The following is a 26973-nucleotide window of genomic DNA, read 5'->3' as shown; positions in this document are numbered from 1 at the left end:
AAGTAGAATTTGAACCCAAGTATTCATACCTGAGGTATGAAGGAAGTGGCTTCAACTCCAACACCGGTGGCTCCTCAATCGATGGCTTTATTGGTGGAGTTTTGCAGTTTTTAAGATCCAAAGATAGCTTCCAAGGCTCATATAAATATGAACCCATACCATGCAATGCATTCACACACTCCACTCTACTAGCATCATCATTGACATCCATATTAAGAAGCACGGCCTCAAGGGGATCTTCAACATGGATCATGGAACTTGTGTCATCCACTATCACAGCTATGACAATGTCCACAAATGAACACACCTCTGTGTTATTGGGTTGTCTCATTGATTTGCAAACATGGAATACCATCTTCTCATCCCCCACTCGAAAAGTCAACTCACCCGCTTCAACATCAACCAATGCCTTCCCTGTAGCTAGGAAAGGTCTACCAAGAATAATCAGCACTTCAAAGTCCACCTCACAATCCAATATGACAAAGTCGGTCGGCAATATAAACTTATCCACCCGGACAAGTACATCATCAATTATGCCTAAAGGTCGCTTCATCGATCGATCCACCATTTGAAGTCTTATTGAGGTAGGTCGAGGTTGTCCAATTCCCAAAGTCTTGAAGACCGAGTACGATATCAAATTTATGCTAGCCCCCAAGTCACAAAGGGTCTTTGCAAAATCCGCACTCCCAATGGTGCAAGGAATGGTGAAAGCACCGGGATCTTCAAGCTTCGGGGCCATTGAATGCACTATAGCACTAACTTGGTGAGTCATCTTTATAGTTTCACAATCCATAGAACGCTTCTTTGTGACCAAGTCTTTCATGAATTTTGCATAGCCCGACATTTGTTCAAGTTCCTCAACCAATGGCACATTAATAGATAAGCTCTTCATCATATCAATAAACTTTTTAAACTGATTATCATTCTTCTACTTCGCGAGCCTCTGAGGATAAGGTGGATGTGGCCTTGGCAAAGGAGCCTTGGCTCTTGGCACAACCGGCTCGGGCATGTCAATCACGTGTTACCTAGACGGGTTCATGACATCTTGAGTTTCTACCTCAGCCTCATCAATATCAATCCTCACATCATTGTTCACATTTTCTTCAACCACATCTTCAACAACCAAAGGTACATCATCATCACGCAACTCAACATCTTCATCCACAACTTGTTTTTGCTTTGAGGCATTCACATCACCGCCTCTCCCACTTTTTGTTGTAAACGCCATCACATGATTGTTATTCCCACCCTTCGGGTTCACTACCGTATCACTTGGTAGAGCACCCTTGGGACGAGTATTCAACGCTTGAGATATTTGGCCTAATTGCACCTCCAAGTTCCGGATAGATGTATTATGAGAAGCCAATTAGGCAACGGAATCTTGGTTATTTTTCATCATTTGCTCGAACATGCTTTCATTTCTTCCCATATCACCTCCGGAAGAACTAGGACCTTGAGAAGGGAAAGGGGGTTGATTGCTCGGTTGTTGGTACATTAGGGGCCTTTGAAAGCCCATCCCCCTGTTGCCTTGGTTTCCATTGTTGTTCCACCCGCCTTGATTGTTGTTGTTGCCCCAATTATTGTTATTACCATTCCTATTCCCTTGGTTGCCTTGATTACCCCAATTGTTGTTTTGGTGTTGTTATTCCAATTGCCACCACCTTGTTGTTGATTGTTGTTATTCCAATTACCTACGCCTTGTTGTTGATTGCCCCAATTTCCTTGAGGTCGCCATTGTTGGTTGGAAGAGTTGCTTCTATTGCCTTGATAGTTGTTGACATATTGAACCTCTTCATTTTGGTCATCATAACACTCATTTGAAAACCCACTACCATCATTGTCATATTGTTCACAATTCCCTTGAGATTGTTGCCCTCTTTGCCTTTTCTTAAGCATAGTGACACCTTCCATTGCATTGACTTGGCGCGAATTTTAGATTTGTTGTAACTGCGCTTTCGCCAGTTGGTTCATAGTAGTAGTAAGCTCGGCAATAGCTTGACCATGATCGTGCAATTCCTTGTGCAAATGGATGACCGTGGGGTCACCTTGGGGTACATTTGCTCGGCTTTGCCATGTCGAAGAGGTGTTGGACATTTCATCAAGTACATCACATGCCTCTTGGTAAGAAAGTTTCATAAAGTTCTCTCCGGCCAATTGGTTCACAATGCATTGATTCGTGGTGTTGATGCCCCGATAAAAGGTTTGTTGAATCATAGCCTCGGTCATGTCGTTATTAGGGCACTCTTTCACCATTGTTCTATATCTTTCCCATATCTCGTAGAGGTTCCGTTGGCTCTTGCTTGAAGGCTAGAATTTTATCCCGAAGAGCCGCCATATGACTTGGAGAAAAGAACTTGGCAATAAATTTGTCCGCCAATTCATCCCATGTCGTAATAGAATAATTGGGGAGACTTTCTAACTAATCTAATGCTTTACCCCGAAGAGAGAACGGGAAAAGCCTCAATCTCAACGCATCCTCGATAAACAATATTATTTGATTAACATTAGAGAAGTTACAATAATGGTAAAATTTGAGAGTCAACAAAGCAAAATGACAAATAGAAGGATTTGTTTCGCATAAAACAATGAATTGGCCTAGGTTTCAAACTTCTTTCTTGTGCATTCAACTTTGTTAATGTCAATCACGGCCTTGATCAAAAAAGTATATAACTATACGTAGAATTAGTCAGATCGTCTGAAGCACAAAAAAAATTCACTTTTGCATGTCTAGCGAGTTAATATTCCTCATATTATATTGTGCAATTTTAATTTCTTTCATTGAACACGTGATTTTTCACAGGACAGAGTGACATACAAATTTCATCTTGCAGGATATATATACACTTTTAAAAAAAAATGAAATAAATAAATAAATAAAGAGACACAAATAGAAAAGCTTTAAAGATAAGGTACACGAAATAATGATATATTGGGATCATTGTATTTAGGCATGAGACATACCTTACTTTCATGCTTTAATTGCCACTTGCTTTTGAAAGGGTTTAGGCTTTAAATCGGATATGCTTTCACCAAAAGTAGTTAGAAAAAATCCTCATGTGAAATGGCACATCACTTTTTATGAAAATTCTATTCGAAAGCAAAGAGAAGCTTCCTAAGCTTGTAAAGTTAGATATTGTTTTGTCGAAATGTTATGGAAGGCAAAAATGAAGGGAGTGTTTCTGTGTGATCTATAAATTACGGGTTCGAGCCGTAAAATTGATCATTAATACTTGTATCAAGGTAAACTATTTACATCATACCCTTAGGATGCGGACCTTTTTTCAGACCCTTCCTGAATGCGGGATGTTTCGTGCATCAGACTGCCTCTTTTTTTTTTTAGGGAAGACAAAAATATTAGGTTATTTTTTCTATCTGTCTAAACCTTGACAGACAAAGTTACTTGGTATTTGTGTTGATAAGAGATAGTAGATACTCAATAGAATTAACAAGATATGCGTAAACTAGCTTAGAAAAAACAAGTCAGATATCATATTTTAGCAATATAACAATAACAATAGCATATACTAAACATAATTAATTTCAAAATACGGGCGCATACAAAAGAATTATTTTATGTAAAATTTTATCCTGTCTCATTTTGTGATAGAACCAACAATGTGTAATGAAAAACTAAACTCTCCATCACTCTTACTACATGAAAAGAAAAGACAATAGACTATAGATAAATTGAAGTAGATTAAAAACGTAAACGAGGTAAAATCACAAATATACAAATGTAAGTAAACCCCTTTAGGTGCGATTTTTTTCCCGGATTTTACGTAAATATGTGATACTTTGTATACCGAATTGTTCTTTTATATCATCATAAGTACATCGCTCAACTAAGCATTAAAGACGATGTACCAAAGGGACAACTCAATGGCTAAAATATCACAATTTAAATTCAATATTACGATCATAATCTCTTAATTATTGATGTCCGATTAGTCTTTCTCATTTTCAATTTTAACTAAAAGAAAGTCTAAAACATGTTTCATGAATGAATCCATGTCACTTAATATTATAAACAATTTATGATGCACATATTAAACATGACCATATATTAAATTTTGTTTTCACCGTTGACAAAACAATTTCTTTTCATCCCCATTTATTAAAGTGTACCTAACTAGGCCCCATGGTCCCCAAAATAGTTGTCCCAATTACTAAATTTGTCACAAAATAGTCCAATTGATTATCTAGTAGTAGTAGTATTAATTATTTACGAATAAAAATTAATCATATAAACTACTCGGTCATATAGAAGATTACAAAAATGAAAAAACTAAGAATCAAATATCATAAGTTATTACTCCCTTTTATTTAACGTAGATTTGCAGAATATTTTTACTTTCTAGAAGGAGTAAGCATGTACGACTTTTCTTAAAATTTTATGAAATAAAATATTATCCCTCTGCAATTTTTCATATTACTTGTTGTTTCCTTTGCGTTGGTGCTCTCTAATTATTTTGCTGTCGTTATTATTTTTTTTATTCTATATTTTTAACATGGCCTCTCCACTATTATTTTTTTCTCAAACATATATATATTTTTTTTTAAGCCGGGTCTATCGAAAACAGACTCTATAGTTCATACACAGTAGGAGTAAAGTTTGCGTAAAAACTATCCTCCTCAGATCTCACTTATGAAATTGCACGATATATATGTTATTGTTACACATTTAGGAATACTAGTTTTAGCATACGCGCGTTGCGCGTGTCCCTCATGTTAATGAAAAATAAATTTTTATAAATAAAATAAATAATATTCAAAAATATGTTTATGTTATTATATAAAATTAAGAGTAGTTCTTCCTTAGGAGTTTGATCTAGTCTAATAGTTTTTCCTTCAGTTGTTTCTCTTGCTTGCTTTATTGTACAAAAAAAGTTATAGGAGTAGCGTTTGATTGAAAGGTAAAAAAAATCATTCAACTTTACTTGAGGACTTGGGTACATACATTGCATGTATATTTCATGTTACTTATTAAAAAATTTATGTAAGATAGTTTACCAACAATTAATTTTTTTTATCTTTACTCATTTTACGGTACTGCTAAAGCTGCAACCTCCTCATTTTACGGTACTGCTAAAGCTGCAACCTTATTCTATTGATAACTTAATAATCATATAGGCATCCGAACTCGATTATTATTAACAATTTTTATATTATTTACCTATAATTTCTTTCTAAAGTACTTTTACTCGCGACCAATTACATATATATTCTTTTTCTATTCCTATTTTTGTGTACAAAATATATATTGATCAACTTATTCTACCATTTAAAATAATGTCACATTTAAAAAAGATTATCATGATTATTTCTTAATATTTAGACAATAAAAATGGACAAAACTTGTAAGTATATTTCAAATTCTACGTCCTTATTGTTAAAAGAAAATAGAATGTCACATTTGCTTTTTAAAGTCTAAATTCATGTCACCTTAATATGAATTATCATTAATGTTTTCTTTTTTTTAAATCAAAACTATGACTTAAATGCACTATTTCTTACGTGCCTTTTTAAATATTAGGCATAAAATTGATGGATCAGTTATTTACTTTAATTTTATTTAAAATACACATTATTTACTTTTTTTCACAGAATATATATCCATGAAAGCAACATGTAAGAATTATAATTATGTGACATATATAATTCAAATAAGGAAAATATTTAAGTTAGGTAAAGCTTTAATTGACTTTAAAGTCCTAAATTTTAGGGTTTCCTACCTAGTTTAATGGAAAATAATTTAATAACAAAAATTTTAGTCAATTTCAAAGAACAAAATATTAGGAGAATAATTAAATGACTATTTTGTCTAGTGTGAACTCCAATTTTAAAGGGTAAAAAAGGCGAACGATATTTCGCTAAGGGCTTTCGTACTTTTAATATAGTATAGATAGATTTTTGAATAGTCGATCTTCTTTGTTTAATTTTCCCATTACTCGTTTAGGACCAAATTTCCCACAAAACCGTGGGTACACTAAAGTATTGCTAAGCTAGAATAATATTCCTTTACTTATTATATACTCCGTATAAAGGAAATTCTTTTATTAAAGGATAATTTTCAACAATGTCTTTTACATTTCCTTTTGAATCTTTCAATTTCATCGACTATTTTTTTTATAAATAGTAAAAAAAAAAAAAGAGAAGAAGATGCAAAGACAATTCTATGATTAAAAAGGTCACAATTCAAATATCATTTTGATGATCTCCTAACTATTGCCTTTTAATGTATTTTCATATTTTCGGTTAAATGTGGAGGAAAAAAAAAGGAAGTTTTATAGAATCACAACCTAACTAGTCGTTTTCTCAAGTTTTCAATACCTAAAAGATTAAAACGCTCTCTATTGAATAGTTTGGGTAAATTACTTATATAATTCATTTTCAAAAGATTTATAGAATATAACACAAAAAATAAAAAATCGTTGTAGGTTCCTTTTCTTTACTCAAATCATAGGTTTGGTACAGTCTACTCGTGAAGCAAACTATGGAAGAAAATTTGGTGAATACTCTTAATTTGATGCTTTAGTTTTTTACGGTTAAAGTCTTCTCGAAGAGTTCACGTTTCTTTCTTTATCGTCTTTTAAGAAATTAGCGATCTATTACCCTACCCCTTCGTCTCTTATTACTAATGCACTCGTGTTTAATTTGAATACTATAGGTCTGCATGGCGAAAAAATTTATTCGAAATTTATAATAATTTAGGTCACATTATTCCTTTAATTATATTTTTTTACTATTTCAGAGTTTTTTATAAAAGTTTGTTGAATAAAAGTGAAAGGACTATTACCATTAATTTTTTTTCCTTTCAAAAAAGACTTACAATTTTAACCACACTCTTTTTAAAGGTAACGTCGCCTCGACTTTTCCATTTCTTAACAAAAAAAAAAGACCAAAAATAAATAAAATACCACACGTTTTATAATAATTAGGTTTTATTTCTTTTTCCCTTTATTTTAACCTTTTCTTGCCCACAAAGCGAAGATTGGCATCATCATCACATCATTATATAAATAGAGGAGTCGGCTGGTGAAACTGCCATTTTGCAGAGGCCAAAAAATTATCACCTAGAGAGAGAAAAAAACACATTCAAATCAGAAAATCACTTTTTTCTAGGGTTTGTTAAAATTAGCTGCTCTGGATTTCTTCTTTCTCTCTTCCGTGGCTTCCTTAGGTTATGCCGTTTCACCTACAGGTAATTTTATTGCTATTTCTCCTCCTTATTTTTTTTGTTGCTTTGTATTTTTTTTGTTTTTGAGGGTAATTTATGAATTTGTGGTTGTATATTTTGTTATTATATGAATTTGAGGTCAGATCTGAACGTATTTGATGTTTTTGTTTGGAATTAACTAGTTCTGAATCTACGCGTTATGAATTGTTTGATTTTCATCTTGCAGTTATTGTGTTGGTGTTTGAATTGTGCTTTGTTAATGAATTTGAGGCGTTGTAATACAATTTCTCGAGCTAGCACCTGTTTTAATGTATTATCTGATTTTTCGGCTATAAATTATAATGTTTATTCTGCTTTCCTTCTAATCTCAATTTGGGCTGATGTATGCATGATTGAGTTTTTATTTGCTTGTGGAGCTAGTTTTGTGTGAGTCTCTTTTATTGTGGTGTATGAGGGATTGCTTTATCCAATTTGATTGGGTGATTCCGGTTACATGGATTGTGCGTTAGCACCCCTTGCTATACAGCTATAGTTACATGAAGTTCCGTTTGCCTCGAGTTTTTTTACATGTAATGGTATTTAGTGGATTTCTTAATAAATATACAGAGTCTAGTTGGTAATTGAAACAGTCTCTCTACCCTAGGGTAGGGGTAAGGTCTGCGTACACACTACCCTCCCCAGACCCCACTAAGTGGGATTATACTGGGTTGTTGTTGTTGTTGTTGTATGAGTTGTCACTGTAGGCTAACCTCATTAGTACAGAATTGATGGAAAGAATTTCCCTTCTGGAAAAGAAAACTCGTGAGTCTGAAAAGTCTATCCACGAGGCTGAGGAAATAGCCAAGAGAGCCTAGCTAGAAATTGGAATGCTATGTGCTTTAATAGAGCGAATAGATATGGAGGATTTGTGCAACTAGTTTGGGTTTGAGGTTAGTTGACTGATTGATTTGGTGGGTTGGGTGTATTCTTTTACCAGCTCAATGCTTGGAATCTGGTGATCTTGTGGATTTTGGTGGTGACTTAGTCTTTTGGGTGTTGTTAAGTTTTGGCCTTTTGAGGGTTAATTTATTGAGTTGCTAAAAGCTTTTGAGGTTTAGAAAGTATCATTACCTTAATGATAGATCTAGGTAAGTCTTCAAAGCTGGGGTTTCAGCTATTTAATTGTGTAGTTGTAATTGTTTGTTAGGCATTAATGGTTGTAAGTTGCACCTTATGTGTGCATAGCTGTTACAGTGGTTTTTCTATCTGTTAATTGCTTATTAAATAGTCATTGCGGCGAGATGCACCATAATATAGAATTTTTCATGTATAAACTTGTCACGCCATTTAATGATTTAATTATGTGTGCATGTTGTGAATATTCATAGGTAATATTCAGCTTTGAGCTGCAAAAATTATGCGACTGTCATCAGATTCACAATTTTCTATCCATTTTTTTGTATTTGTTCTTTCCTTGTGTATGCTTTACGACATTTATGAGTGCCTCAAAAATGATCATGTGGCTGTAATTAACAAAATATATGATCGCGTTCTAATTATCCATTATTGTCCTGCTGATAACTTGAACAGTGGTGGAGACAACCGGTCTCTGCTACTCTTGTTTCATGTGTATTTACGTAAGGAAATTGTAAGAGGTTCCTTTTGAGTGCTCACCAGTTAATTATTTGCTTTATATTTAATTAGTCAAATAATGCTATTCCGACATCTTTCTCAAGTGCTTTCGTTTTCTTTGGTAATGCTTTTCCAGGATTTGGTAGATTTCAATTCCAGGGTATTAATATTACTTAGGACATGGAGCAATTGTACCTTTGCTCAGTTCGCTTCGAGTGCCAAGCTTTTTCATTCCAGGAAGTCCTTGATTGGCGGTTCCTCATCCGTGGAACTTTCCTTCTTGTTTCTTTTGTCAATTGCACTTAGTGAACAGCTTCTATTGAATGATCAGTACAGGAGGCCAAATGCGAATTTTGTATAAGCTAGGTGTTGGATGTTTTGCTCAATTTCATAAGTAAGCTGCACCCACCTTGTTATGATGTCAGTTGTTACTGTACTGTTAACTACCTCGGCAAGTCTATTGTTCCTAGTGCATCACCAATACAAAACCCATTCTGGATCGTTTGGAACCTTCCTCTGAGGTATTGATATGGGTTGTGTGTCTGCTTATCCAGTTGTTTATGTTTGTAATAGCATCACACTAATCTTTTATGTCTCTTTCCTTGTGTGCAGGACTAAAGTCAGCTGATGTTTCTACGCATCGTTGAGAGTTAGATTGCATTTACCCACTTTTGTCTTAGTTTCTAGGAACCTTCATCAGGATTCAGTTAACTGGAGTATCAATATCAGATTAGAGCGTATTTGAAGCAAGGAGCTAGTGTACTTTTCAGAAACACTGTCAACTGGATCTTGAGCTGATAATTCATCCTTCTGAATTGGGTTTGTTTCGGGTCTTAGTTGTGAAGTGAGATCAACATGCTCTTCAGCATCTATGTTTCCTTGCTTTCTCTGCCTTGTTATTATAGTGGATTTGTTAGTGCGGTATATTTGATGAATAAGGCTGTCAAGCCCATCCATCTTATCAGTACTGGTTTTGTTCTTGTCCGTACTGCAGCAGAAAACTGACGGTTGATTTTGCTGAATCAGCCAGGCTACTAGTTCCTATTTAATAATTCTCTTTCCAGTCAACTAGTGAAGAGTAACAACTCCACGTTGTTTTTATTGTCTTTATATCTCCAATAACCGGGTGTCCTTTGTGCTACTGAACCTCCAAAAAATGGAAAGGTGCGATGGTGAATTTTTTCCTGACAATTAGCACTCTTTATTTTCAGTTTTTGCTCAACATGTTCTGGTGATGGCACAGGTACAAGATAATTAAGGAAGTTGGTAATGGTACATTTGGGAGTGTGTGGCGAGCTTTGAATAAACAGACTGGTGAAGTGGTAGGTTTGAATTTCTTAACAACAAGAAATAAATTACTGATATTGCTACTGTTGAAAGTTCTTCTAAAACTACTCATTTATGTACCATAGGTTGCAATTAAAAAAATGAAGAAGAAGTATTATTCATGGGAAGAATGCATAAACTTGAGAGAAGTCAAGGTAAAATGAGATTCTGCCTTAATAGTTACCCTTGCCTTTTCCTCTTTCGAATGCAATTAATTGCTTATTCTTTTGCAGTCATTGAGGAAAATGATCCATCCAAATATCGTTAAGCTCAAAGAAGTGATTAGGGAGAATGACATTTTGTACTTTGTGTTCGAATACATGGTATGTGATGGTTCTTGACCATCAATATTTCTTTATGAATCAGTTATATTTACTTATCTAACTCCATGTGGACTTTTCTCAGGAGTGCAACTTATATCACCTTATGAAGGACAGGCCTAAGCTTTTCTTAGAATCAGAAGTGAGAAACTGGTGCTTCCAAATATTTCAAGGTCTTGCATACATGCATCAACGAGGATATTTTCATCGCGACCTTAAGCCAGGTGATCATAGCTGATTCTCTTTTGAGTTAATTTAATCACAGCTTCTGTGAGGATCTTTTCATTTATTAAATTGAAGGGTTGGATTTCCTTGCTATTTGATGGTGAAGACTGAAGGTGAAAGCTAATATTTCCAAAGCTATGTTTTCCCCCTTTTGCATTTCCTCTGCAGAGTTGAAGTTCAAACTCTCTTTTTCTTATTTTGGATTTGACTTGCAGTCCATAACAGCATATTACGGCATTTCATCAGACTTTTTTTTCAATTTTCGGGGTTCTGATCTGACATGTTTTTCTACTGTTGTACAGAGAACTTGTTGGTTTCAAAAGATACAATAAAAATTGCTGATTTCGGTCTTGCTCGGGAGATCAATTCTCAGCCCCCATATACGGAATATGTCTCAACTCGCTGGTCAGTGCATCCCCGATCTGTTTTATCTTATTTGAGCAAGTTACTCACGTGATCTTTTCTTTTTTCCTTTTTCTGATAGCTGTCATGTCGAACTGCAGGTATCGTGCCCCTGAAGTTCTTCTACAGTCACCTATCTATGGTCCCGCTGTCGGTGAGTATGAAATTTTGTTGCTCTTCCTCCTTGTTTGGGAAATCTATTGCTTTTCTTCGGTTTTATTATTGATTCTCTCTCTTATATCCAGATATGTGGGCAATGGGTGCAATAATGGCTGAGCTATTAACTCTTCGTCCTCTATTCCCGGGTTCAAGGTGTGCATTCGCCTTTCTGATTTTTTCCCTTTTTGTTAATGCATTTTCTTCTTCTATACTTTTGAACTACAGTTCAATTTCAATTTACATGTGCACTGATTATTTATATAAGGGGTGATTGGTAGAGTTGAGATGGGTTGGGCTATGTGATATTCCGCTCATGTAGCAGTTTTCTACTGCTGTTTAATTTTTATAGACGTTTAATGATAGTTTCATAATGGATAGTTGGATTTTGGACATAGTAATTTTGCCATATATTTTCCTTTTGCTGAAAATTGTCTCATTTTTGGTGCAGTGAAGCAGATGAGATCTACAAAATATGCAGTGTTATAGGTAGTCCATCAAAGAGTGAATGGGCTCATGGGCACGAACTTGCAAATTCTATCAACTACCAGTTTCCGCAGGTCGAATGTGTTCTCCTTGTTTATTTTAAATAAAGGGGACTAGAAAAGTTCTGTTGTTTTTCATGAGCTGATATAAATAGACCTTGATCTCTAAAGGTTTTCCTTGACTCATCCTCTCCCCATCATCCGGTTTTGATTCTTTAATCCTTAGAGATTTTTGTTTTTTCACAAATATGTGAACAAGTGGGCTCTATGGTAGAAATTTAGAGTGCCTGTTTTATCGGTCATACCTTTTTGTTTTTGGTTAAATTTGTTTGACACCTCCTTTGTGGTTTAATGTGGCAGATCGCTGGTGTAAATCTTTCTTTGTTACTCCCATCTGCCAGTGAGGATGCAGTTAATCTAATCACTGTAAGATCTTGAGAAAGCAATTGCGTTCATCTTATGAATTTGTTTGATAGATCTTTGCAGCAGAAGGAGAAAAACCTTCTTTTTAAATTTACTTCCCTGTTCTTAATGTTTGAAATATGGAACTAAGGATAACTGAGCTGCTTACTTGGCATCTCACCTGTTCTTGTTTCCTGCAGTTGCTTTGTTCGTGGGACCCTTGCAAGAGGCCAACAGCAGTTGAAGTTCTTCAGCACCGTTTCTTTCAGGTGATAAACTTCTTCTATTTGTGAACTATCAATTTTCTATCTCCTATTTAGAGTTTATGGAACTGATATCGGTTTTGATATGACAGAGTTGCTTTTATATACCTCCATCACTACGTTCTAAGGCTGCTGTTGCTAGGACGCCTCCATCTGGTTTGTTTTTGTTATTTTTAATAAAGCTTTTTTGGGAAGTAATTGGGTTTTATATTTAAATAACTAATCAGATCTTTGGTGGTTGCAGCTGGAATGAAGGGTGCCATGGAGCAGAAAACCAATAGGTGGTCATCTGGTACAATAACCAACTCAAAACCTCGTAGCAACTTCTCTCCTGTCAAGTCGCAATTTAGCGCAGGTAGCGTATAAAGATCTGACATAAATCCTAATAGTTATCGGAGCTATTTTTCTTCCTGCAGAGCTTTAAAAAACTGCCGTCTTCTGTTCTGGATCCAAACATGAAAGCACCATGTTCCTTTCTAGTCTGTTGACTCTGTACAAATGGTTTATTTCCTTTGTTCTAATGCATATATGATATTTTCTAATGATCACCTCGTAACATGTGTAACAGGTGTCCAAAGGAAGTTGCAACTGAATTATCAGGTATTTTACTGTGGAAAACTTCGAATTGGTTTTTTTTTAACAGCCCAATAGGGGTAGATATCAGTGTCCTGCTTCATCTAATTTATACCAAAATTGTTTTTGTCCAGGATGCAACGAAGAACGATAAATCCCTAAAAGGCTCTATTAAGCAGCCAGCAAAGTATCGTCCTCCTGCAAGGAATGCTCCTGGTGAGTTCCAACATTAAGCTTCTACTGTACAACTAGTAGTTAATGGTTATAAGGCAAATGTTACTTGTATTGGTTCCTATACTTTACTTATTTGGCAGTTGTTGGTTCTGCAGTGAAGACTCGTGCAGTCTCTGATGCTGCTGAGAAGCTTGCCAACATGAGCATTGGCTCTGCTAGGGCGCCTATAAAGCATCCATTGCCTCAGCCTATGAAGGCCGGAGGGTTGCATCCATTGCCTCAACCTATGAAGGCAGGAGGGTTGCATGGGCCGCGTGACGTGTTCCTGGGACGATCTCAAGATATTATGCCTGGAAGAAGCTATTCGAGGAAAATCGCAGGATGAAGAGATGGTCAGTCGTACCCGGGGTGTGTTTTCTTGTGATGGTGTTTTCTAGTAATGGTGTTGTGTGCCTGACTACATCTGGATAAGTTTGGTGAGAAGCAGTTTATGTATGTTATGTCAGTTTGTTTCCTTCCGGTGATACAGTAGAATGTTGGGAACTGCGTGTTAAATAAACGTTGTGGTTGTGTTTGAAATAGATTTCTCTGACCAACATTTGCTATAAATAAATGGTGTGATGGTGTTTTAAATAGTATTCTTTGACTTGTATTTGCGATCGTCGTTGCAATATTACGTTGACATTTTGACAGCTGAGTGTCCTAAGTTTAGTGGTCTCCGACCAGATGCCTACTCTATCTGTCGTAGAAAATATTTGGACGGTGATTTGATTATTAGGAATACCGCGTTGAGTTTCGTCAGCAGATACCTTGTTTTCTTAGGGTATCCTTGCTGAGCTACAGTTGTGTTAAAGCAATACCTTAAAGACTAGGTTCTGCAGAGGTGAATATCTGGTCTAAGGTCGGTGGATTCAAAATGAATGTGACCACATATGTGCATATTCTAATCTTTTTCTGTGTATATATGCAAATATATAATTCAAATGAAAATAATGGATTTGGTATAATGCGCATACTTCAATGAAACTAAATAATAATTTCTCTCTTCTTCATGTCTTCCTTTCCTCTCTCTATAAATTCCCTTTTGAGATATTAGCGTTGACTTGTACATATGGGTACTTTTATCAAGGTTAGTTTGATAGATATCGTCAAATAGCTTCGTATCAAAATCTAGGCAACGGGTTAAATAAGTTTATCTGCTGAAAGTTGTAAAAGTTGAATAAGTAATATTCTTGGTGGAATGATATAGTATTCTAGAACGTCCTAAAATAAAAAAAGAATTTCAATTACCAACGGGGGAATTGGAAGATGAGATTTTTGTTTGTTCATGTTTTTACTTTTGAACTAAAATTAGAGAAACGGGAAACAAATACCCCAGTAAAAATGTATCTCAGAATTAATTTAGGTTTCTCCATGGTGACTGTACACCTTTGCTTCTCCATAGGTTTTCTAATTAAAAAAAAGAAAGTTATCTTGTGTCCAAAAATAGAACTAGTTTCGAAAAAATTGACACTCAATTTAATTATTGTGTTATTTGTTAACTGTGCTGGTGGAAAGTAACAAGTACCTGTTAAAACAGTCGAGGTATGCGTAAGTAGGTTCTAACACTACCATTACACAAAAAACTGGTGATTGTGTGATCTACATATAGCAATGATAAGAACAAATCAGAGCTTTTAGCATCATCAGTTTTTGATACCATTTCCTTTGGTAGATGAAGATTGTGTTACAAAGAAAACAACTAAGAGACATCTAAGTAAAAGCTAGGAGATCCACCAAGCCATTCAACCAAAATCTGAAGGAAAATACAGGCCAAAAAGAATTTGGAAAAATCAGGTATAATTAGAGATAAAAAAAATGCCATGACATAAAAAACTGAAAAAAATTTGTTCAGGAGCTTTCTTCTGTAGAATGGAGCCATTCCAACTGGAAAAAACTATATACTTCAATATGAATGAGCCTGGTGCAATCTCTTTTACTGCCAAGAATGGTGCTCAAATAACCCGACGAATATCGTGCATGGTGAGTTTAAGTTAGTCACTTTGAAGAAGCAAAAATGTTCCATTTCCAAGGGAATACCTTGATATTCTGTGGAAATTGCCAGCAACTATATGAAAAGAAAAAACATGCTTTAAAGGTATTGCTCCTGTATTCTATCTCTGTTCTGTTCCCACCACTGCTTCGCGTTCACCTCCCCAAATTTTTCGCGGCTGCATAGATGAATTAGAAGTTAGAAGAATACATTTTGAGTAAGAACTATTGACAAATTGATGTTCTAAACATCTAATATAAACTCCAGAAACTTGTTCTTTACTATGGTTCTTGAATTCAGAAGTCAGAAGTAGGTGCAAAAGAGAGTGAGTTTCAATAGATGACCAGCACATCTTATAAGCCAAAATTGTTTACTTATGGAAGACCAAATAAAATGAATGACATTTCTCTGCATTAGAAGAGCATATTACTTCTAGTCTTTTTGATCTTTACTTGATGCACATCTTTATTAGGTAGCCAAAGGACTAAAAAAAAGGCAGCTTGGTGCCCGAAGCATCCTGCGTTCACGTAGGGTTTGGGGAAAGGTTTCACCCCAATGGGTATGATGTAGGCAGCCTACCTTGATGCAAGTATCAGTGGCTGATTCCACGGCTCAAACCCGTGACCTATGGTAGACCGTAGACAAAGGACTAGTGTCAACTAAATTTCCAGATCAAGTTCTCAACTTTCATCTCTTGTACACTGAACAAATTTAGCACATCAGAACAACGGAACTAGAAAACAACAACAACAACAACTACTACTACTACTACGCTTCAAGCAAGCCAGTTGGGGTCGGCAGTATGAATCCTCATTGTCCATGCCGCTTCATATAAACCCGTCTTAAGTCCAAAATTGTAGAAAAGATAGTTATTGTGGCACTAGAAGCTCTCTACATTTCCACTACCATAAAGATTTATAGCAAACATTTGACCTAAAGTAAATGTACTAACAAGGGAAGTAGAGGAGCTAGGAATTTGAAATACCTGAATCTTACACGCCGTAGCTCTCTGGTGCCATCAGCTAGTTGTCTGATGGTTATGTATACACCAGGCTCATCTTCTGCTATCCATTCTGACTCCATATCACCAGCATTACTCATAGAAATTGAAGCGTCTCTGGAGTCGGTTGTCATCCTTGACGCTTCCATACCGGGGGCATAAGAACTGGTTCCACCGTAGTTGTATTGGCTACTGCTCGACGGTCTATAATTTGTTGGACCCCAATCCTTGCTTTCCCTGGGTGATCCAAGCCTTGTATAGTTTGAATCTCTCTGCAGATAAAAGAAAACACATGAAATTCAACATCCTAGTGAAAGCTAATGCATAGTACATCTGAGGCTTTTTTTAATAATTATAAAAAAATGGCACGTAAAGCTACAATAAGGGATCAAATGCTGTAAAATTTGAATAGCTGACAATGTACTTATGGTTTAACTAATCCACTTTAAACCTAAGGTACAAAAGGGTATAAAGCAAATGCTATAATCAACTAATGAAGCAATTCTCAAGTTGTTACCACATGAATTTCTGTCATTCGGATCTGGTTTTTAAGTACTTTAAACTGTTGAATTTCTCCTATAGTTCAATCCCAGCTGTACTAGAATTAAACATCAAGCAAATCAAGAAAAATAGAGCTAATTTTTCAAATAAAATGTTTAATGATGGATGTATAGCGAAGCAGCAACAAGCTGGAGATCAGTTCTACACATATAAATACGAATAAAAGGCGCGGCGTTCTTACTCCAAGCTCAGACCGCCCGGGAGTGTCAATAGATTGCTGATGAAATCTCTGGACATTGTAGAGCTCCATAATTCTGTCAAAATTCTCACCCCACCATCTTTGAGCTTGCCATTTATCGAACATGTCCCGACTTCAAGTTAACATGTGAAACTAATGTCAGTACACTTAGGAAATTCATTTTTTGTGCAGCTTAAAGAGCAAGTTGGAAAGCTGGATGCCACGTACACATTCAATCAACTAGGCCAGTAACTAAGATAATATACATACACATCAAAATGGAACTAAGAATTGTATAGTAGTAAAAATACAAGAAATTTGACAAGACAAGAACAGAACAAAAGAAAGTAAAACATCGTACATGATCTTTTGTCTTTCGTCTGCTTTGACATAATGTCGATATGTAACATAATATGTGGGTATCTCATGAAAATTTCTCAAACATAACTAAAATTAGCAAAAGTGGCGTGTGTCTTTATTGGACTCTTACACAACCATAACAGATATGTACCTGTTCTCGAGTCCATGTAACATGCACTCAACAAGTCTTTGGACTAACTAATGGAGTTAAATGCATTGGTAGAAGAATCTTTACATCGAAAATTAAGATAGAACAACAACGAAGAGAAGTATAAACATATATCAAATGATTAATGACGACTCAAATCCCTAAACCCTACTTTCTATTTAAAAAAAGAGGAAGAAGTGGTGTGCATCGATTCTACATTGAAGAAAGAATTGAATATTCATTGATGAATGGAAGGGACTGAAGATGGTCATGCCTATATTTTGAGGGTGTGAAAGATGAAAATTCTTAAGAAGGTTCAACTATACATGACAATCACCTTCATTTTCTTTGAATTGAAATCTTTAGACAAGAAGTTGAATATTTCCCACAATCAAGTTCCAAGATAAGAAGATTCTTGATATGTACCTAAATCGGATTTGTTTAAGATCATTTCCACTACTAGAACTAAACAAGACTCTGGGAAAACTTAGGAATGAAAGGGACTGAAGAAGATCATGCATAATTTTGAAGGGTGTAAAGGAAGAAAGGTCTGAAAAAGCTCGCTTAACAGACTAGTTCAATACTACTACTACAATAACAACTACACTTCAATCCTATGGTCGGCTATATGAATCCTCACTTACCATGTCGCTCCATTTAAGTTCATCTAATATTATATATAGACAAGAAGTTCAATGTTTCCCACAATAAAGTTTGGGATTTTACACAATATAGCCGCCCCCAGAATAACAACCGGAAAATGTATATTAGTGTATAATACACATATTTTATACATAATCATTGTATATTTGGCTAGCTATTGTAATTATTTTTGGCTGATTGGCAAAATGTGTTATGTTTCAAGATAAAAAGGTTCTTGATATATACCTAAAGCGGATTCGTTTGAGATCATTTCCACCACTAGGAAGAGAGAGAAATGTGATCTGAACACCAGGCTCCACCTGAGCAATCCACTCTTTTGGCCCCTCCTCGTCGGGCAGCACCACCTCACCTGACTGTGAGTAGACAGATTCTCTTTTATCATCATCACCACCACTATATCCTCCAGCAAATCTTGAATCAGCTCGAGGAGTACGATGATGTCGGGTACTTGTGAAATCCCAACCTGGAGGTGAACTTGAACTTCCTGGTTGATATGGAACGTCCTCTGAAATTGTTTCAAAATCAGGATAAGGTCTGTGACCTCTCCTGTAACTGCTAGTTGGTGTACTGGACTTGCTGCTTTTACCAGAGACCTTTAATGCAATATCCTTTATCTGCAAAGTTTTGTTGATACATTAGTTTTACACGAGACAAGTAGTAGTACAAAATAAGGAAGATTAATTCATTGTTAGAAGATCAACAGAATTATCTTATTGTTGCTTTGTGCATCCGATAACGAAATTCACTAACTTGACTAATCCGAATTCACGTAGCATATATCACACTAAAGGAGGAAGCATCTCTTTACAGTTTTCCCATTCCTAAGACTCGAATATGATATCTCGAGTTAAGGATTGAGGATCCAATACATTTCACCACACTCCTCGGTGGTTACGGAAGTATCTTAGCTTAATAGAGTACAAGTCCAAAATTTGAGCTTGAACTTCAAGACCTATCCCTAAGAACTAGGTAAAAGATAGGCCAAATGACATTTTAATGTTGGTTTAACAATTAAATTACATATTGAAATCCTCAGGTGATTTAAACCATAGGAAGTGAAGCCAGTTTGCTTTCCGCAGTAGCCATTAGTGCAGCAAGATCAGCAAGCAATTCAGCTATGGGCCGTGGCGAAACTAGGAATTTCCGCAAGTGTGTTCAAACTTGAAAGAAGTGAAAAGAATTTCGCGATAAAGGGTGTTCAGTATATGTTATACACCTTTAAACCTAACGTTTTATCTATATACACAGTATAATTTTTCAACAAAGGGGATCAACTGACCACCCTTCGGATAGTGTACCTTCGCCCCTGGCTATGGAGTTTGTATACTGTTAAGCTAAATTCAACTATTTTAGACATAAAACAAAAGTATATATGTGGAAAAATACTAAACTTTTAATGAGTGTTAAGTTTTGAAGCCATACTTTTAAAATTAGTGGGTTCAACAGTAAGAATATAAAGATTAAACATATCAAGTTTAAATTCTGAATCAGGTGACCAAACAGTACGACATGCAAAAGAAAATAAAAAGAAAAGGAGGGGTCAAGTCTGATTGTCTAAAAGCAGTGACATTACTGTTTGGTTGTCCTTTGAAATACTTAAAGTCACCTACTTTCACGAGTTAACTTTCACTGCAGAATTGAGTAAGCAGAAGGCTGGAGAACAGTAGAAAGACAAGAATTCAATGGTGGGTCAGGTAAAAGAAACTTGGACATGTCTTTTCCAGACATATGAATTGTCTTTTGTCAGAATTTCCCTTACTTTGGATTTTATAGTATCAAATATTGTTCCCTTCATTTTCTTTGAAAATTCTAGGAGGACTCGACCAAAAAATATATTTAAAAAAAAATGTTAAAGAATAACTCAATCAACTATGTCCTGATCACTAAGATTTTTCTAAACACTGCTCAAGGATTACTCTAAACGAGACATGACATAAAAGATGATTGTATTCCAACTTCTGTGCTGAATTACATATATTTAAATTCATATTTGTTGTCGTAAAAAAACATAGCAGGCAGTCAGAGCCAGGATTTCAAGTTTATGATTCGGGATTCTAATTTTTTTAAGTTGCTTGGTTCTAAATTAATAATTTGTATATATTTAATAAAAAATTTAAGACAGATAAATAATTTGAACTAAATCTACTAGGTTCGGTCGAATCCGTAACTAGCTCCGCCACTGCCCTTGGTTGTATTTTGTAGGAGAAAGAGAAGGAAAGAAAGGTGCAGCATATCTGGCGTTCTTCGACGGAGAGTGATTCAAATTTGAACAGAGACAAAAAAAAAAAAAAAAAAAGTTAAATGATTTCTTTTCATTTGCCCGATACTTATGCTAATGAAAGCTAGACAATAAAATAGTTTGGTTTAGACTTCACACCTATATATGGCATTATATATTACAAGTTCGAGTCATGAATTGATACTTGCGTCAAGATAGACTGCTTACATTACACTCATCGAGGGTGCGGTCGTTACGCCAAATACGAGATACTTTGAGCAGGCACTACGCTTGTGCACATCCGAGAAACATAATCACCATTTTAAAGATACGGGTCATCATATTATATGCTTCTAAGTGCACATGTGAGCTAGTTTCTGATATTATTTAGGTAGGGACAATTTGGTGTACCTCCACTTCCACTTATATTTAATTATTATTACAAAGTTTCCCTTTGTTCTAATTGGTCCGTTTAATCAACTTACAATTGTTTGTTAATTTATCACACAAAGCACAAATAATTTGTCACACTTATTTGTGCTTTTTAGGCTAATGATGAATGTTTATAATTAAAAAGAATAGAAAAAACTCAAACCAGCTTTCCCAACCCGTTAGTTGGGTTGCCCGCTTATTGTTTTTGACTTGTTTTAAGTAGTTTTTAAATTATTTTAAAATTTTTAACTTTACCAAATACTATAAAAAGCTAAGAAAAACTTAAAAGCTAATTTGACCAACTTAAAAGTCAATCCAAACATCCTCCTAACGACGTAAGAATAATTTTCAACATCTTTTTTTGCTCTCATAGATTACAAGGAACAGTATGAAATGCTTAATTAGCAACGGCGATCTTGTGATAACTAAAATCGAATACGTGAATTATAGTTCAAATTATACTTTTTAAACTTAAAGAGATAAACTTCGTAGAAATTGAGATAGTTTGGGCTGATGAATATTTTTTTAAAACTACATACTTCAAACCAATATCTTTTTCAGTGAATAGCTTTACGTCATGATTACTCCCTCCGGTTCAAAATAAGTGATTTTTTAGTTGTTTTCACACATATTAAGAAATTCACCTTTTAACATTAATTAGCAATGAAATTGACTATATTAACATTTACTATCTATTCACATAAACACTCCAACATCATTTACTCCAAAGGCAATGTAGGAAAAAATAACTAATTCATTCTTGAAATCTGAAAACATCACTTCACACGAAAAAAATCAAAGGGAGTATTATATACTACTTCACACGAAAATCGAAAAAGAAAAAAAATTGTGGCTGAAATTAAATAAAGTAGATAAAGACTTATAATTGCATGATGATCAAAAAAGAAAAATCAGAAAAAAGTAAAGTTGGAATATTATGGGACCAAAGTTTAGACACATGATCCAAGAAATAGCACCCACTCAACATCTTTAACCCTTCCCGCCTCCCAAAAAAAAAAGAATAAAAACAAATAGTACTAGGCCAAGTTGTAGGGTCAATTAAGTCATTTTAATAATATTATAGTGCCCACAAATAAACACTACTCCCTCCGGTCCAAAATAAGTGATTTTTTGGATGTTTTCACGTAGATTAAGAAATTCACCTTTTAACATTAATTAGCAATGGAATTGACCATATTAACCTTTACTATCTCACATAAATACTCCTAACACATATTCCAACACTATTTACTCCAAGGACAATATAGGAAAAAAATAATTAATTCATTCTTGAAATTTGGAAAATCACTTATTTTGGACCACAAGAAAAAAAAACAAAAAATCACTTATTTTGAACCGGAGGGAGGGAGTATTCTTTATTAATCTTTGGACCCTCAAACACATTTTGTGGTCCTCCTCCACTCCCCAAGGAACCAAAAAGTTTCATTCAACTCTTACCCCAATTCCAAAAATAGCCCAAACCCAATTGGAGATGTGGGCCCAAACAATGAAAATATGGGCCCCACAAAGATATATGACTGAATTGACATGTAATGCAAAATTGCAAATTATTCAATCACAAATGTGACGGAATAGTTAAGATCTCTTCATTTTAATTAAACTTGGACCTCAATCTTGAGAATAGAAAACATCTTGGTATGAAGCATTTTACGCGCTTAGTTAACTAATTAAATGTACACTAATCGTACTACTAAATTTCGAATACTAGATGATTAGAAAAAATATGTAGAAATAATATAGTAAGGGAAGGTATAGGATTAAAACCTGGGCCGTCAAGCTTTTGACCGAGTCTTTAGTATTGGGGGTCCCACGTGGACCTTCTTCTCCTCCATCATCATCTATTTTTTGCTTACATGTTATACACGTCAACATCTCCCTTTAATATCTGTTTCTCTCTTTGGTTCCCGCAAAAACAAAATTAAATCATTAGTACTTATCAATTTCATGGTGACCATTTTACTTTGGCACATCCACTAAAATAATACAAACTTTTAGGAAGGAAATAAATATATTTACTAAATTATTCTTAATTAATTATTACCTTGACACATTGAAATATTTAAATAAGGGTAAATTTTGGAGACATAAAATTAATTCCTTCTTGATTATGTAAATGAACACTTATTTTAGACCATAATAAAGAGATAAAATGATCACTTATTGTGGACCAGATAAAGTACTTATCAAAATTTATATAATAAATAATAATAAAAATATTTGCAGTGATTGTTTACACAAATCAAATCTATTTACCATAATTTAATGATTTGATAAGGTGAAATCATATATTAATTAACTATAGTTTATGAAGAGAAGTCTACTGGGGAAGTTACATATCTAGGCGCTCAACCAATATATATTTATTATAATTATACAAAATATATACATTTTTCAATAATTATTTTTGACGGGCTACTATTTAAGTGAAATTTCTCTAGTTATATATATCTGGTGGAGATAAACTTTTACCAAAGTACATTGTAGTGGTGTTAATTATATAAATTTGCTAATGATAAAACGTCCCTTAATAGCAATTATGAATTGAAATACTACTACGAACATTTAAAAAGGGGAATAGATGTTGAGTTCCACTCACATAAAAAAGAAATGTGAAATGAATATGACGCCTCTTATAAAGGCTTTTAATGTCTGCTATACATTTTCCAGGAAAATTAAAGAGCCAATAATTAATTCAAGAAAAGAAGTCACTATCCACAAATCCATAAGGGGAAATATTAACACTATTGTAATCAAACATGTTTCACTTTCCTAGAGATTGTCCTTTTGTCTTAAATAAGCATATATTATCAGATAGATAAGCCATAAATTATGTGCACTAATATTATAATTAGAGGTAAATGCATTGATAAGCGTTGATTAGTAAATTAATAAAAAACAATAACTAATCTATTATCAAAAGCTAAAACACACTAATAATATAAAAGAATCTATACATTATCGGCATACATCATCTAAATCCTTAAATGTGATTTGAAAAATGACTTTGTACTCAAGTATTTTCCCACCCAAAAATTAAACGCCTCGAGAAAGGACAACCGAGCATACAAAGTATCACGTATTACACCCTAATGAATTGCGACGTAAATAATTTATTTTAATGCAAGTATTAGTGACTATATAATTTAAACTTTTAATTATATAATTCATGGGAGACCAAACTTGGTTCAGAATCCAAGGAAGTGAAATCAAAAGGGAAAAGAAAGAGTTGTTTTTATTGGAAGAAGAGATTGAAAAAGTGATCACTTGTTAGAATTCCAATCCCAAAGTTGTTTCCACTGTTCTTGCTTTATAGCATCAGATAGCCAATAGAAAAAGTAAAGAATAAAGAAAAAAAAAACATTTTTTTTAAAATTTCTTAAACTCGAGAACCTAAGTTTCTAACGCATATTAATCATCAATTCCCTTCATTATTCTTTATGATCACTATTTTTCTTTCCCAATTCCTCTCTCAATACACTCGTACACGCAGAAATGAATTCAAAATTTAAAAAAATCTCATATTATTATACATATACATTTAATTTTTGTTACATTTGTATATATAATTCAATTTTAAAAAAAAAAAAGCCTAATCAACTCATAGAACAACAAAAATAACAACTACCACAACAACATATTTTATTTATTCTCAATGTACTTAGCTCAGTTAACTCATAGAATCCGTTCTAAATCTGTCCCTATCACAGAATGACAGAGACACATACATACAGTATATACGTACATTACGTACTAATACACCAAACTACAAGTATATCACTGTCAAAAAAAAAAGAAAAAAAGAAAATTGAGAGAGAAAAGACAATAATAAATTAGTAGAATAGCAGTAGCTGCAGTAATAGCAGTAGGAGTAGTAGTAGTAGTAGCAGAATAGGAGTTGAAAATTGAAACTGGGGGAGGCTTTAAATTATGATTGACTAATTGCTTTAGAAAATTGAATTAGCAATTTCTAGCTGTAAAATCAGCCCATTGAATGTACAAAAAACAGATAAAACTTTAAGTTTTTTCTTAAAAAAAGCTGTATTCTTCTCCAAAAATGAGAAAATTAATCAAACCGCTCACAATTTAATCAGAAAATTCATACCTGAAATAGTCACCGAAGCTAAAATTCAGCTCAAAAACCACTCGAAAATTGATGAATTTACCATCCAAAGAGCTTTTATTTCTCTGCTCTGTTCTTTTCTACTTTTTTGTGAGACCAAAACCCTAAGTAAGATATCAAATCAAATCAAATGAGCAGCGAAAAATCCCTTGCATTAAGCTTTTCCTACAGGTACGAAGAATCTTCTGCCAAAAATGGAATATTCACCGGCGCCGGCAAACTTCCCGCCGGCGAAATTTAGGAGATTCTACGGCGTAAAAACCGGAAAGTTTCAGATTCTCATATATACACAGAATCTTCAAATTCTTAAAATATCTGTATATAATACACACATTAGTGTGTGTGTGTGTGTGAAGGAAACAAATATAGAATGGAGACAAAGGAGAGAAGGAATCGGGATAAATGTTTGAGGTATTTATAGAAGGATGTGACGCCGTCATTTTTTCTGGTGTCGTTATATAACGGAAAATGTGTATTTTTAATATTTGTGCATGGTCTGATTGTACGTTGTTCTAAAATGGATGTACTTTCTAATGTGGAATTGGTAATTGAACTAATAACTGAAGTGGACCATATGGGCCCACCTGTCTAGTCGGAAAAATAATGTTAAAACATGAGGGCACGTGGCAAGATTAGGGTGGATCAAAATTGGAAATTTTTTATTCCTAGTGTTGCCAAAATGGTTGGCGATTGGAATTAAATATTCTTTTTAAGAATTTTTATTGTGTTTATATCTGTTCCAAATTAAATAAAAAAATCATGTTTCCTACTCCCTCCGGTCCAAAATAAGTGATTTTTTTGTATTTTTTTGTGGTCCAAAATAAGTAATTTTTTCAGATTTCAAGAATGAATGAATTATTTTTTTCCTACATTGTCCTTGGAGTAAATAGTGTTGGAATATGTGTTAGGAGTGTTTATGTGAGATAGTAAAGGTTAACATGATCAATTTCATTGCTAATTAATGCTAAAAGGTGGGTTTCTTAATCTGTGTGAAAATATCCAAAAAAAAAATCACTTATTTTGCGAAAGGAATATTATTTAAGTGTCAAATTCCGATTTTTGTTTGTGACAAGTTAAAAATTGATCAAATCTAGAATTTCTTTTTGGTTTTCGTATGATTCAACTGCTAAAAGGACATTGAAATAATTAAATCACTTAGATAAAATCGAGATATATTTAATAGTAGTTAAACATCTTTTAAATACGTTTCCATTAGTCGTCATATGGATAAACAACAATAAAACCAATGTAATCCACAAGTGGATTCTAGGGAACATAGTATATACAGAAATTTTGCCCTTATATTGAACGAGAATATTTTTTATAGACTCTCGACTCAAAGAAAAAGAAAAAAAAAAGCTCACGCATATATATAAAATAGTTTTCCAACAAAGAAGATTCGGATGAACCCCTTGCTCTGGTAACTTTACCTAGGAGAATCTCCATTTGCAGCTATGAACGTGTGTACATAGTCGGAAAAATTCTAGCTCACTTATATTTAGTGTATTTACCATAATTGTTAACAATAACAATAAACTCAGTTTAATCTTATGGCGTGGAAGGTAGTATGCACAAGTAACTTGAATTGAAAAGAATAAAGTTTTTTATGAGGAACAAAAAGGATGACTAACATGCAATTTGAACTTTGAACTTGCTGCTATAGAGTAAAATAAAGTTTTCTTTGGATTTCCAAAAAAAACAAAAAAGAAAAAAAAAAGGATGTTCTTTGCTTTTGGGAGATAGTAACAGACTAGCGGACAAGATAAAAAATTAGGAAAGATCATAAATTAGGGCTTATAGCAATAAAAAAAAGGTCTTGACTTTTAAATTTGATATTTCAGTTCCTTTTTAAAACTTTTGATTAATTACAAGTTGAATTTTGAGAATTTGAGTATTATACTAAGGACTTATTCAAAAAAATTTATTTTAATTTTAAAAAGTCTCTTTGGCGTACGCATCACTGCAAAAACTCGCTGGAAAGCCCGGGCGTACGCTCGCAATGGTAGGGTGTACGTCTCTCGAAACTTTCCCCTCCCACCATTGTCTCAGGACATTTTCGGTGCACCTTGCCTCAGTCGCCTGAAAATACCTTTTAAAACACTGGTTTCTTCCTTATAAAATAGTAA

General features: G+C 34.2%; 2 protein-coding genes across 3 annotated transcripts; one reads left to right on the top strand and one right to left on the bottom strand.

Moving 5' to 3' along the window:
* Window positions 1–7041: 7041 nt before the first annotated feature.
* Window positions 7042–13752, top strand: LOC107821684 (cyclin-dependent kinase F-4-like). Its single transcript, XM_016648122.2, has 18 exons — window positions 7042–7201; window positions 8925–9309; window positions 9401–9952; window positions 10032–10110; window positions 10201–10269; window positions 10348–10437; window positions 10520–10658; window positions 10962–11064; window positions 11163–11215; window positions 11307–11373; window positions 11669–11777; window positions 12063–12128; window positions 12305–12373; window positions 12460–12523; window positions 12612–12722; window positions 12936–12967; window positions 13075–13156; window positions 13255–13752. The coding sequence occupies exons 3-18, from the start codon at window positions 9945–9947 to the stop codon at window positions 13497–13499; spliced, it is 1386 nt and encodes a 461-aa protein (XP_016503608.2). The 5' UTR covers window positions 7042–7201; window positions 8925–9309; window positions 9401–9944; the 3' UTR covers window positions 13500–13752.
* Window positions 13753–14936: 1184 nt separating this feature from the next.
* Window positions 14937–25225, bottom strand: LOC107821686 (protein BREVIS RADIX). Of its 2 annotated transcripts, none has more exons than XM_016648124.2 (6): window positions 24830–25225; window positions 22492–22622; window positions 18282–18670; window positions 16889–17018; window positions 16132–16418; window positions 14937–15324 (listed from the first exon to the last, which is right to left on the bottom strand). In XM_016648124.2, the coding sequence occupies exons 2-6, from the start codon at window positions 22597–22599 to the stop codon at window positions 15246–15248; spliced, it is 993 nt and encodes a 330-aa protein (XP_016503610.1). In that variant the 5' UTR covers window positions 22600–22622; window positions 24830–25225; the 3' UTR covers window positions 14937–15245. The 2 variants fall into 2 exon arrangements, with proteins under 2 accessions (XP_016503610.1, XP_016503611.1); XM_016648125.2 differs by having other exon boundaries at window positions 22492–22612; window positions 24830–24967.
* Between the last annotated feature and the right edge of the window lie 1748 nt (window positions 25226–26973).

This window comes from Nicotiana tabacum, chromosome 5 (assembly GCF_000715075.1).
Source record: "Nicotiana tabacum cultivar K326 chromosome 5, ASM71507v2, whole genome shotgun sequence".
NCBI lineage: Eukaryota > Viridiplantae > Streptophyta > Magnoliopsida > Solanales > Solanaceae > Nicotiana > Nicotiana tabacum.
The sequence above is the reverse complement of the archived record's forward strand: the minus strand, read 5'-3'. Positions and strand labels throughout refer to the sequence as shown.